Source organism: Vigna unguiculata, chromosome 6, assembly GCF_037176805.1.
Source record: "Vigna unguiculata cultivar grain cowpea cultivar isolate G323 ecotype 2 chromosome 6, ASM3717680v1, whole genome shotgun sequence".
NCBI lineage: Eukaryota > Viridiplantae > Streptophyta > Magnoliopsida > Fabales > Fabaceae > Vigna > Vigna unguiculata.
The window spans coordinates 44,068,842-44,081,280 of record NC_140797.1 but is presented as its reverse complement, the minus strand read 5'-3'; the positions used below and the strand labels follow the sequence as shown (position 1 = coordinate 44,081,280).

The following is a 12,439-nucleotide window of genomic DNA, read 5'->3' as shown; positions in this document are numbered from 1 at the left end:
TCAGCAAAAAGTTAAGAAATGAACTAATTTTTGATGTGTTGTATACATATAAATGAAGCTCCTATAGCACAAAACCGTGTGTTGTTTCTTGGTTGGAAACTTAAGATGACTAAGAAGAAGTTGGAAACTCTCATGGTGAAAATGAGAGGCTTAAGCCTTCTTTGTCTTGGAGGATGCTTTGACAGCTGCTACGATCACACTCAAACCTATGGGTTAGGGACAAGGATTTGGAACTTGAGTGATGGACCAGTGGAGTTGCAGATAAGAGTGGGATCAATACTTAAGAAGGTTCATACTTTGAAGCCAGGGTGTTGTAAGAGACTGAAAAGTAAACGCATTTACAAGGCATATATGCCTGGTAAGAATGGCAATGATTTGAAGAGCTTGCTTTATTACTATGATGAAACCAGTCACCCTTATGTTTGGATTCATGACAAAGGGGGTGATTCCTTGAGGATGGTCAAACAACAGTATATTAGCCTTGAGGATTTGAGAGATTCTTCTGAGATCAAGATCTTAAGGGATCATCAGAGAGGTTGCATTTCAGTTCTCAAGACAACTAGGCCAGATTTCTGCTGAATTTCAATGTCATTTCTTGCTTCATTAATCACTACTTTAATTTGTCATGGGTAGGAAATAAAATTTCATGTTTGCTTTCTTTGCTGAGTGTTATCAATGGCAGAATGAAGTAGTCCATGATCATGTTTAAGTATTTGAAAACGTGTTAGATTTTCTGTATGCACCTTCGTGAAGATATATTAGAAGTCACTCATGAGTCTTCAGTAGCTTAGGGTTTTGAATGCGTTGTTCTTTTACACTTTGTGTTGTATTTGTTGTAAGTTATAACTTATAACACATGATTAATTGAGAGTGGATAATATTGAATCATATTGCTGTGTTAATGTATCAGTATAGCACCTAGAATTATTGCTCCTTAGATTTTTTGAAATTAGCTTTGACATTTTATTTTTTATTTTTGAGTATACAAGCAGCTACACATGCAGAGAAGGTACTTGTGTCCTCTGGACAATATTTTTGAGTATACAACCAAACAAACTGATATTTTGGTGATGTTAATAGCAAGCAAGATGGGAGTTGAGTTACTGGTTCTGCCAGATAACTTTGTTTCTCCAATTATTACATGCAGACTCCAGGGTCATTTAGTCCATGTTAAATTTCAGATAGAATAACTCAACAATTTTTACTTCCAAACTAACAATTTCTTTTTTGTTTAATTTGGTTCAAAATTTAAAAAAAAAAAGTGTCCATAAGAATTGACAAAAATACTACACAGCCAACGGGCCAATTTAGGACCACTCGTGATGATCTTTCCAACTCCTCTAGACGCGGCTCTGTTATTAGCTGATGCAACGAGGATTCAATTATTAAGAATTTTGTTTCCTGCATTTTTCTTTGTTTCTATATAGTCCTACCTTTTTCCAGAGTTACTACAAAATTAACATAATTTCCTATAGCTCGGATCACATGGAAATTAATACTTGATTCACCCCAATCATATTCCTCCCATAGAAGTACAACAACACCCTAAGTAACCGCATATCTTTGGAACACCAAATTACCTGGATCTATATGGCAGAATAGTGTTTATACAATGCTCCTGATAGAAAAGTAAATTAAATTCATTCAAATAAGAACCGTACAAATTACAATATAGAGTTGACAAAAGTGTGCACGGAGGCAGAAGCAGAAAATCCTCCAGCGCAGCCAAATACTTGATAGATTGCTTATACAAGGCATGTCAGTAGAAAAAATTTCTGTAAGAGATACCGGAGACTGAGCCTAGCATGAAACAGCTGTATTACAAATTAAACATCAAATTTCAAGGCTTGGATTAGTATAACATCGAATTATTCTTTTACATTTTCAGCTCAGTGACTTTTAATCATGTATAATCCAATTTGGATCAACAAAAACTATATAAAGGAATAGAGAGATCACTTCAGTTTATTGTGGAAGACCTTTCTAGGAACCTGGACCCATTGCACCTGCCCTTGCTCTTAACATTTCAGTCCTCTTGCTTCTCTCCATCACTTCCACCAACCATTCTGCACTTTCCCTAATCCCCATCCTGCAAATTTTAAAAGAAAACCTCTTCAGTTAAAATGAACACAGAAGCAAGTACTAATTGCTTATATGACAAACATCTAAACAATATGGACGAGGATCCAAACACAAGTCTATGTGTTTCAGTATATGCCTAATAGTTATTTTCACTTTGAAGACAACGCCCAAGAACATATACTTCAAATAACTCCATCTTTATTGAAATGATAATGTATAGTCTTAGATTATGCATTAGAAAATTGATGCAACTACTTGCCCATCATATGCTGACACAGCTTCAAACATGTAAACTCTTTCATCCAACTTCTTCAAATCCAGATATCGAGCAAGCTCTTCAGCTGATACTGCTTCAGGAAGATCCTGCAGTCACAAGAATGTCAAGCCAGCAGCCATAATTGATACACATGTCAAAGGACAGAGAGGGGGATAACATGAATGAGGAAACAATATCGTGAAACTCAAATGATGGATGAGATAGAATAAAATAGAGCTATATTACTCACTGAATTTCCACCCAGAGCCTAAGAGGATAAGTTTTTTTTTTCATTTGTTTTATTTCCACTTGCATATCAGAAAAAAGGTGACCGGGGAGCTTCAAAATGCTATATAAATATAAGATGACAGAATAGCCACTCTCACCTGCTTGTTCGCTAATATCAAAAGAGGGGCTCCTTGAAGATCCTCATGCCGAAGAACCTTTTCTGGAAAACCAGTTATTAAATCATCAGTGTACCACATGTTTTCATCATATCTAGTATCATCACAACTTCAGGCCAGAACCTTAAAGAAGTTTTTATGTAGTTATCAACTAACACTAAAATCAAATATCACTAACCAAGAGCTGATTTCGCATCTTCAAAGCGTGAGGGAGAACCAGCATCAATAACAAATATTACAGCATGTGCCTCTTCATAATATTTCTCCCAGATTGAGCGAAGACCAGGCTGACAAGAGGGGACTCATCTTATTACATATGTAACACTCACCCTCCCCATCACACACAAACAATGATATAAAAGGGAATAAAACTAGCAGGAAAAAAACAGTATAAAAGGGTCAAGTATATGCTTTGCATGAAATGATAAATTCAATTCCTGCTAGCCTATGAAGAATTGTTAAAACCATTCAACTGATCTAAATTGATAGTAAACTGAAATGAATTAAAGAAACTGAATTGTTTTGAAAGAAAACTGACTTGAATTGACATTTTAGTTTAATTTTTAAAACTTGATTTGCTCAATACTAAATTTAATTTTAATTTATGAAATAGGAACATGTGTTTTAAGATAAGTTGTTCATTAATAAGAGTTCAACCAAATCAAAATAGTTCAATTTGGTTCAGCTTACTCAAACTGTAATGCAGTTAGCTCAATTCATCTAAACAAGTTTACTCTTTAGAACAATTTTTTCGAACCATTTTCAAAGTTTAGTTTACTTTTACAATAGCTCAGCTCAGTTTAGGTATTTGTTGCCCACCCTTACAAATAAAGATGAAGAGCTGAACCAGTTGTCCATGCATATAAAATCAATTTTTACATTACAAAATATTCTTCAGCATTACCAAATTCAACAAAATGTACTCAAGCTTTAGACAAATTGCATGGTTTCAAGTCATGGTTCTAACATATAGCCTTTAATGAAGTAGTAGTTGCTAACAATGAAAATAATGAACAGCCTTCCCCAAGAGAAATTCGAAAAGAAAAATGGTATCTTGTTCCTTCATTAATTACATGTTAAAAAATATAAAGTGGCAAGTCCAGTACGAGACCATCAGCTAGAAGCCGAGGTATCTTTCAACAATTTGACATGACCCATGACCAATGCTAGGGTAGGCGACTCAGTTTTCATCATATGTCTGTACTTGAATGAAAACACCTAAACCAAGATCCTAAACCTGGATACGAACGATTAATTGTCTGCCAAAGACAACTCCCAGAACAGTTCTGCTTATCACAAAACTATCTCCATGTGACACACAACTTCAAGATAATAATGCATTACAACCTTGCGAGTGAAACAACACTGCCCTACAAAGGTGGAGAGGTTTCCCCTATAAATAGAGGAAGAGCCTCCAAAGGGTAGAGAGAATATAAGAGAACACAGAGATCTTCCAGTGTTTCTGGCATCAAGCTCAACTAGCTTTTTCAGGAACAAGAAGCAAAAGAAAATTACACTTCAGGAACTATGTACATGGTTAAAATTTTAGGTATTGAACTTTTAGGAAGGGAAGAGTTTTAAACAATCAGCTTTTCGGTAGCACCAACATTTCATAATAAACAATCAGTTTTTTGGCAGCACCAACATGTCATATGAAGAACACATTTATAGGATTTAAATAGAAAATTTGCCTATTTATTTCCATACCTGACCTCCCAGGTCCCAAAATACAAGTTTACTATTTGCCACTTCCATGCGACCAATATTCAATCCAACAGTTGGAATAATTCGATCAGGAGGAATGCCTTCGATATTTGAGTAGACTGACTTCATCTTCTCCAGCAAAGTCTAAATTTATGTCTTATACAGCAAGTCAGAACAGCATAACAAAATTAAAAAATATACTAAAAATATGGCACTTGAAAGATGATTTACCGTTTTCCCAGACTTGTCAATGCCCAAAATGAGTACATGAAGCTCCATCTTGCTGAACAGGTACTTCCATAGTCCATAAAACAAAGAAAACATCCTTGCAACGATTAAGCTAGATTAACCTTCGAGTGTAGAAGAATATACAGTTCATGCCATGTTACTGGATAGCTCTTCTATTCATCATCACTTCACAATGTCATCAACATTCAGGATTCCTGTGCAAGCAAAGGAAATAAGATGCCTTGAACAACCACGACTGTGATCAGATATTACACATTTCCATTTCAAGAGTTACATAAAGAAATAGAGTGTAATTATTGAATTTTAGGGTCAAGGAAACAGTTATTTCTGATTGATTGATGGGATAATTTTATTTACTCCTCAGAAAATTCCAATATGCAGTGCACAAACCTGTTTTAACAACATCACAGCCAAAAAAAACATGTGTTTTTTTGTTTTCAATTAAGTAATTTCTCTATTGCAAGTCCATTGTCTCTTGCAATTAGACGCTTAGGAACTACGCTTCACTAGATCTTAGGCTCTTACCATCAATTCATTCATAACCTACCTACACATACATGCATGATTAAGTTATTTATTTATATGATACTCAAATTTCCAGAAAGCTCAGATAGGTACAAAACTGTGAAAATCACACTTCATCGGAACCATCCCATGGACGTGATTCGTTAGAATGGATTCAGTTTAAACAGATCCGAAAATTGAGGAAGAAAGAAAAAGAAAAGAGATTGTATGGTTGAAAAGATTTACCGGCGACGGCGAAGAGCTGCGATAGACGGTGGCAGAAGAAATTTCCGATGACGGTGGGATTGGATCAAGAGTGATCGATGAGGTTCGCAAAGCTGTGTTTCGCGCAGACAGCAGAACTAAAGAAGTAAGGATAAAAATAAAATGTAATAATAAAAGAATAAACAAAAGAAGAAAATAATTTTTTATTAATAAAAAATTATAATAATTTTTTTACTTAATATTTATATTAGTTATAGCAATCAAATATGTAAGCAATTTATTAATTTTTACCCAAAAATAAAATTAATAACAACTAGTATTTTAATATATGATCAGTGTGTTGAAAAGTATATTATTGAGCTAAATTATATTTTAGATTAGTGAAAAATAGGAAAATTAAAAAACAGATCCTTATCAAATTAGTTTATACTAGGGTCTTTATAAAAGGTAAATAGTAAATATATTTCTGTGTAACCTTATTGATGTGGTCGTAATTAACACCAATAAATTGTTGATTTACGAGTATAGTTGACGTTAAAAGATAATTAATGCAATCCTAACTAATGCTTATGGAAATGGATTATTCATAAGAAGTAAAAGTTAGAATGTGAAATTGATTTGGGAGAATTTCTTACTTTGTTGTACTGGTGTTCATAAGAGAGAAAGGTATCCGAGCACAGTAATGAACATATATGTTAGTTTTGAATTTCAATTCGTTAAGATGTTAATTATATTATTTTATTTTGATTGAAGTTATTGTCATCTTTGTTATATATTGTTATTCTTTTGTTAATGGTGGAGTAGAATAGGGTTAATCATTATGACTGGATTTAAACATGATTATCTGGTTATTATTTTCCTAATGTGTAAAATGTGTAATAAGTGTGATTATTTTTAGAAAAATTCACATGTGAAATCTATCATACAGGATGTCGAGTAACATGACACTCCTTTATAAAGACTAAATTTTATGTCATTCATTAACTGAATATTGATCATTAGCACAATTTTTTGCCACTCCTTGGTAACTTCTTTTACAACTTTTTTCATTATAATATCTAAATCTTCCTGTGTCTTGTGTAATTATTGTAAAAATGTTATATGTGTGTTCATGATCTTCATGCTCGATTTTGCAATCATTTGGTTATTTTATTGAGATAGTTTTTTTTTTGTCTACGTGAAACTTGTAGGTATTGGAACTATTAGATGATTCTATGCTTGTGAATGGTGTTGGGTTGTGAGTTCTATGAGTATAATGTGGGTAGTGAAAAAAGACGAAGAGGATTGGAGAGTGAGAATGGAGGAAAAAAGAATTGAAAAATTATTTTTTAACAAAAGAATTAGACAGAGGTGTTGTAAAGTTAGGATGAATGGAGTAGAGGAAGATGGTAGTCGTGGTTGTGGGTGTTGGTCAGTCATGAATGTGAAAATAGAGGAAGTGTTCAATGAGGTAATGAATGAAGGTAAAGAGAAAAAAAAAAGTTGAATAAAAGTGGGGATCGGAGGAAGAAATTGAATATGGGGATGAGAGTGTCGTGGGTAGAGGACATTGTGTGGAGATGGGTCTCAAGAGAGTATTCCAGAATATTTTTTTTACATTTCGAGTTAGTATTTTTTTTTATCGAAAATACATTTTAAAACAGAATTCAAAATGTAAAAAAAAAATTAATTAAATATTTTCCCAAGATATTTTTCAATCTGAAAAATATTAAAACAAAGAGATGCAAAAGTCACTTTTACTTTTTTTGTTTATTATAATTTTAATGAAGATTAGTTTATAAATTGCAGATTTTATGAAAAAAAAAGAAGAAGAAAGAGATGGTCCGAGAAGCCCTGGGAAACATGTTCACCAACTATTAATGAGAATAATTTTAAAAACTATTATTTAATTAATCTGGTTTTTGAAATTTTCATCAATTAAACTTTTTGGAATTTGGACTTAATTTAATTTTAAAAAAAATTATTATTGCTTTTATCTTTTAATATCAAAATGATATATATGAAATAAAAATAACCTTGTATTACAATACAATTTATTTATTATAAGCTTATCAGTAAATATTTATTTTATATTTCAATTATGGTTTAACTTAAATATTTTCATACAGATGTATTGCTAAATTGTGTGAGAAGTGCTTTTTATTTTTTAAGATTCTTCTTAAATTTTAAAATATATTTTAACCTACCCATTTCGTTTTACTTTTTTGTAAGTCCCAATAAGCCCATACATAAGCTAGATGCATAATATAAGTATTGTTCCTGCTATTTTTTAATAAAAAAATAAATTTTATTTTAATAATTTTCAAAAAAAATGTACTTTTTGTTAGTAAAAAGTAAAATTATATTAAAATTCAATTTATGATTACAAGATTTGGAAGTTAAATTATGGACCATCCACTATACATAGTTAAATAAGTTATAACTTTCAAACATAAATTCATTATGGACCAAACATTGTTATTTCATTTACCCCCTCTTCAAGTATAACACAAGGCAAATTATCTCTTTAACACCACTAAAACAAACTGAGGAAAAATGATCACCTGTACAATATAGATGACGCGGGATAAAACATACATTCAATCACTGAATATCTAATTTTTCCCATCACATGTAATATTTACAAATACCTGACTGCAAACATGTAAAAAGGGCGTGAATTTTCTTAAAGGGAATTTATTGGCATCAGAATAAAAAATCTCATTGATTGCTACTGTTTACTTTGATCTCAATGAGTTCCTCAATAGACTGACGGCATATAGGGCATTTATTGGATTGAATTCGCAGAGCTTTTGCACACTCACTGCACATACACTGGAAAAATAGAACAGAAGTAATATCAGAAAAATCAATACAATAAATATACATTCTGTAAAGTGATGCAGGTAGGAGTGGGTATAAAATGTGGATCTAGGTATTGATGGAATCTTGACGTAGATCATGAAGAAAGGCTGACGCACCCCTTGTTAAATAAACCTTATTTTTGGCTGCCCAAACAAGTCAAAAAGAATATGACTATATAGTTAAATTTGGATAAAAATTCTTAAATGAAATCTTCTAGCATAAATTAAAAATATATATTAAATATGTTTTTACTACCGATGAAAATTGTATTTCGTCCGTGCTTAAAAGGATGTACCAATTTTGTTCCTATACTTTTTAAAGGAATGTAAAATCCAAACTATTGATGAAAATTGTATTTAGTCCTTGTTTAAATGTATGTACCAATTTCGTTCCTATACATTTTAAAGGAATGTAAAATCCAAACTATTGATGAAAATTGTATTTCATCCATAGTATGTATCAATTTCATCCATATACTTTATAAAATACTTTATGAAGGAATGTATAATTCTCAGTAGCAAAAGACATTAGAGTCTCTTTCTTCTCATCGCAACTCTCTCTCTCTCTCTGAACTTCAATTGGAGGTTATCAGGTCCTTTGTTCAAGGGTGAGGGTAGAGGTGGCGTACGCCCTAAGTGCAGGCCGTGCACAGTGGTGGTATGCGAGGTCTCTCCTTCAAATTCATTACTGTCGTTAATCATTTTCTTAGTGTCACCCTCAACCTCTCTCACATGCCCTGCAACGCAGCAATTTGATTCTATCTTTCCCAATTTCCCTTATGAGTTTTTCCTAAAATCTAGAGAGTGAGTTTTGCTCCCTTGATGATGGGTGGAAAATGGGTTTCTGGAACCATATGGGTGGACAACGTGAAGAAGAAATGAAGTGAAAGATGAGGAAGAGGGATGCATGGCGGGAAAGGCGAATGACAAAGTCAAGGTCAGATTGCATGACCTCCACGAATGCGAGGAGAAAGAGAGTTGCCATGAAGAGAGAGTTGGAGGGAAAGGAGACTCTAATGTGTTAGCTGTGGTTTGTTGCCTAAGACCTTTTACATTCCTTTATAAATTATAAGAAGGAAATTGGTACAAACTTTGAAACATGGATGAAATACAATTTTCATAATAGTTTTGGGACAAAAACATATTTAACCCTAAAACTAATTTTTACACCCTAACTTTTTCAAAGGTCCCCTCATCTAACTACCACGAAAATCTATGAAATTGGTAGAACTTGACATTCTCACCTTGTAAAAGTCCTAACAATAAGGTTTGACAATAGGTTGGTCTAAAACTTAACCAGGGAAGTGATTACTTTGGAAGGGTAGAAGATGATGGGAGTCTGTTGTTATGCTTCATCTTCTGTTGATTGCCACTCATCACAATTAGTGAGTTGTAACGATATGTTTCTATACTCTAATATGTTTCTATACTCTAATAATACCATGCTACGCTGATTAAACAGCTAGTACAAGTAGCCCAAACTGAGTGATAGTGTATAAGAAAATACACAAAAAGATGTACTACTACCTGCAAAGGTTTTACTACCAAACAATTAGCACATTTATTGCTACTAGTCAGGAAGAAAATAAAACACTGTATAGTCATTTCACCCACAGTATATGGTGCTGATATTTTGATCTACGATTTTAAACTATATGCATGATCAATCACATGACATCACAACCTTTAAAACAAAAGGATGGGAAGAAAGGAGAGGAAGAAAAGAAAAACTAAAACAATATAAGGACCACAGAACACCCATTAGTTCCTATCAGAAATACTATCAACGAGCTCTGTTTTCCATAAGCAATCTTATGCAAATACTAGTTATGTTTCCAGGGCTATGATCTGAATGGACCATAACTAACTACTATTATCCCCATGATATCTTAACTTCCACATACGACCTCATGCAAATAAAAATTATGCTATTATCCAGAGATATGTATCTGTCTGAACCATTACTTCTACTCCATATATGAGCACATTTGAACCATAACTTCTATTATTCGCACGGACAAATATATAGGCACATTTGAAATGAAATCTTACCATATGTCGACAAGGTAAGACAGCCGTATCCTTTGGTTCAGTCAGGCATATGACACACTCCTTCCCGGGATCATTGTCCTCAAAATCAGCTGCGGACGAGCTTGCTATTCCATATAATTCTCTCAATTCATATCGAACACCATCAATCCACAAAATCTGTTTTACTACTTTTATCAGGAAAGGACCCGCACCATTACTTTTCTCTAAGACACCTTGAGTTATTTGCATGTGAGGTGATGCATCTAGCACGGATTCACCCGGAGTTTCATCTTCCGAGGGTGTTTTCAAACTTGTTTCAGCACATATTACTAGAGGAAAGACATCTTCTCCTGGTGAGGGCTTTGAAAGATCATCCAACTCAAAGAAGCCTAGGTCAATTCCTGTTCCTGAAGGCTGGGAAAATGTCTGGCCAACTCCTTTCTGAAAGGGTATCCTGACTGGCTGAAATGCATCAGGAAATAATGGAACAAACCTACATTTTTCTTCTTCCTTGGCAAAGTAGAACACAGTAATGCTGCCAATCACAATAATAAGGAGCAGAGAATTAGAAAAGCTAAAATATTTCATAAAATATGCAGTATTCACTCAACCTCTAAATTTTCGCATCTTACAAACTTCAGTTCATATAATTACACAAAGTGTCAAAGAAATCATAAATTTAACCCATGAACATATTTATAATGCAAGTGAAATTTCCTACCAATTGATTATTCTCTATAAATCTTCCAATGCGATTCAAAATTTTCAGAGGATACTTGGCCACAATTTGTGAGCCCAATCAATCAAAGGTACAACGCGGGGTTTCTTATGGATAGTGAGACAGCAGGCACTAGAACTATGTAATGGGCCATCATTGGGCTTGGCCACAATTTGCTGTGAAAGACCAAGTCTCCACTAACCTACTGTTCCTCTGTCATCACACCCCAGCACTGTAACACCGGAAGAGCGCCACTACTGATGATAGGAATCTTACAACCTTTTTTTATAATTTCAAGATAATTACTTACAACTTTTTTTCAGATTTAAAAATAAATAAAGATACGGTATTGTCATCCCGGATTTAGCGTAATCTCGATTCATACATGAATTCTAAATAAATTGATGATCCACATAAAATAACATAGCGTGGCAAAACTTACTAGAGTAAAAAGCCTTACCTGCCATCGTAGACAGCGTCGAATACGAAGGAAATGAGATGATGGTCGGGGTTTTCCTGGTCAACCTCGAGGCGCAGGGTGTCTTTGTGGACGTTCACATAATTTCTTATCTTCTTCGCGGCCTGGTGATCGACATAGGGCGGAGGAGTGGAGGCAGAGGAGCGAGTTGCGCCAGGCCACGCGCTAGGCTGAGAGTGGTAGAAAGGTTGGTAGTGAAGGTGATTGGGGACGGTATTGGCGTAGTTGGGATATGCACCCTGGTTGGGGTAATAGAAGGAGATGGAATGGGTCTGCGGCGGTGGTGGCTGTGACGGTGGAGCCAACGGAGGAGGAGCGGCATAGTTGTTGCAGTGCGGGGCGTAAGTGGTTGCGGAAGGGAGGAAGTAGCCCTGCGGTGGCGGCGGAGGGGGGGGGTGATTGGATTGGGGATGGTAATAGTAAGGGGGAGGTGGGAGTGGAGGCGGTGGGTTTTGAATGTAATTGTTTCTTCTTCTGCCACTCCATGAGATACCCATGGGAGTTGTTGAATTCAGAATCAGAAACAGTGAGTTGATGATGATGAAACAGAGCTCCGAATCGAAAGAATGCGTGTTGTGCGGGAAATTGATTCGAACGCACTCTTTTGTGCTCCTTTCTCTTTACACGAATTTCTGTAGTTTTCCTCTTTCCCTTTACTTTGCTTCATTCATTCTATCCTTAACCTAACTCTTGCTTCATCAGGTCCACCCTCCTTCTTTACAATAATGTCTTCTCAGGAAAATATCATAACCAAAGGAAAATGACTCGAAAAATACATACATGTCATTATTTACTTTTAAACGCTATAAAATATATAATATTAATAAAATTTATAAATAATTTTGTAAGAATAGTTTCAAAAGATTACGTGGAAAATCTTTTTTTTCATAATATGAAAAAAAAAAAACTGATAATCATCCATGTGTATCAGTTGTTTTTTAAGTT

General features: G+C 34.3%; 3 protein-coding genes across 5 annotated transcripts; 1 reads left to right on the top strand and 2 right to left on the bottom strand.

Annotated features, from left to right (window-relative positions):
• Positions 1 to 60: 60 nt before the first annotated feature.
• LOC114187908 (RING zinc finger protein) lies at positions 61 to 888 on the top strand. The gene has a single exon (XM_028076314.2). The coding sequence runs from the start codon at positions 106 to 108 to the stop codon at positions 577 to 579; it is 474 nt and encodes a 157-aa protein (XP_027932115.1). The 5' UTR covers positions 61 to 105; the 3' UTR covers positions 580 to 888.
• A 731-nt stretch (positions 889 to 1,619) lies between these two features.
• On the bottom strand, positions 1,620 to 5,581 carry GB1 (GTP-binding protein 1). 3 transcript variants are annotated; one of them, XM_085675259.1, is made up of 8 exons: positions 5,446 to 5,581; positions 4,678 to 4,889; positions 4,450 to 4,590; positions 2,921 to 3,029; positions 2,725 to 2,786; positions 2,342 to 2,445; positions 1,960 to 2,089; positions 1,620 to 1,814 (listed from the first exon to the last, which is right to left on the bottom strand). In XM_085675259.1, the coding sequence occupies exons 2-7, from the start codon at positions 4,768 to 4,770 to the stop codon at positions 1,984 to 1,986; spliced, it is 615 nt and encodes a 204-aa protein (XP_085531385.1). In that variant the 5' UTR covers positions 4,771 to 4,889; positions 5,446 to 5,581; the 3' UTR covers positions 1,620 to 1,814; positions 1,960 to 1,983. The 3 variants fall into 3 exon arrangements, with proteins under 3 accessions (XP_085531385.1, XP_027932114.1, XP_027932112.1); XM_028076313.2 differs by having other exon boundaries at positions 1,980 to 2,089; XM_028076311.2 differs by having other exon boundaries at positions 1,620 to 2,089.
• A 2,369-nt stretch (positions 5,582 to 7,950) lies between these two features.
• LOC114187905 (putative E3 ubiquitin-protein ligase LUL4) lies at positions 7,951 to 12,215 on the bottom strand. Its single transcript, XM_085675258.1, has 3 exons — positions 11,477 to 12,215; positions 10,320 to 10,833; positions 7,951 to 8,238 (listed from the first exon to the last, which is right to left on the bottom strand). The coding sequence occupies exons 1-3, from the start codon at positions 11,989 to 11,991 to the stop codon at positions 8,125 to 8,127; spliced, it is 1,143 nt and encodes a 380-aa protein (XP_085531384.1). The 5' UTR covers positions 11,992 to 12,215; the 3' UTR covers positions 7,951 to 8,124.
• Between the last annotated feature and the right edge of the window lie 224 nt (positions 12,216 to 12,439).

Excerpts from the sequence above, each read along its gene's own strand:
- LOC114187905 (XM_085675258.1), bottom strand. The coding sequence starts at position 11,991 with ATGGGTATCTCATGGAGTGGCAGAAGAAGAAACAATTACATTCAAAAC. Across the intron at positions 10,834-11,476 it reads GACGCTGTCTACGATGGCAG|CATTACTGTGTTCTACTTTG; the intron begins GTAAGGCTTTTT and ends TGTGATTGGCAG. Across the intron at positions 8,239-10,319 it reads TCTTACCTTGTCGACATATG|TGTATGTGCAGTGAGTGTGC; the intron begins GTAAGATTTCAT and ends CTATTTTTCCAG.
- GB1 (XM_028076311.2), bottom strand. The coding sequence starts at position 4,770 with ATGTTTTCTTTGTTTTATGGACTATGGAAGTACCTGTTCAGCAAGATG. Across the intron at positions 3,030-4,449 it reads TTTGGGACCTGGGAGGTCAG|CCTGGTCTTCGCTCAATCTG; the intron begins GTATGGAAATAA and ends CCCTCTTGTCAG. Across the intron at positions 2,090-2,341 it reads GCTGTGTCAGCATATGATGG|GATGGGGATTAGGGAAAGTG; the intron begins GCAAGTAGTTGC and ends TAAAATTTGCAG.
- LOC114187908 (XM_028076314.2), top strand. The coding sequence starts at position 106 with ATGACTAAGAAGAAGTTGGAAACTCTCATGGTGAAAATGAGAGGCTTA.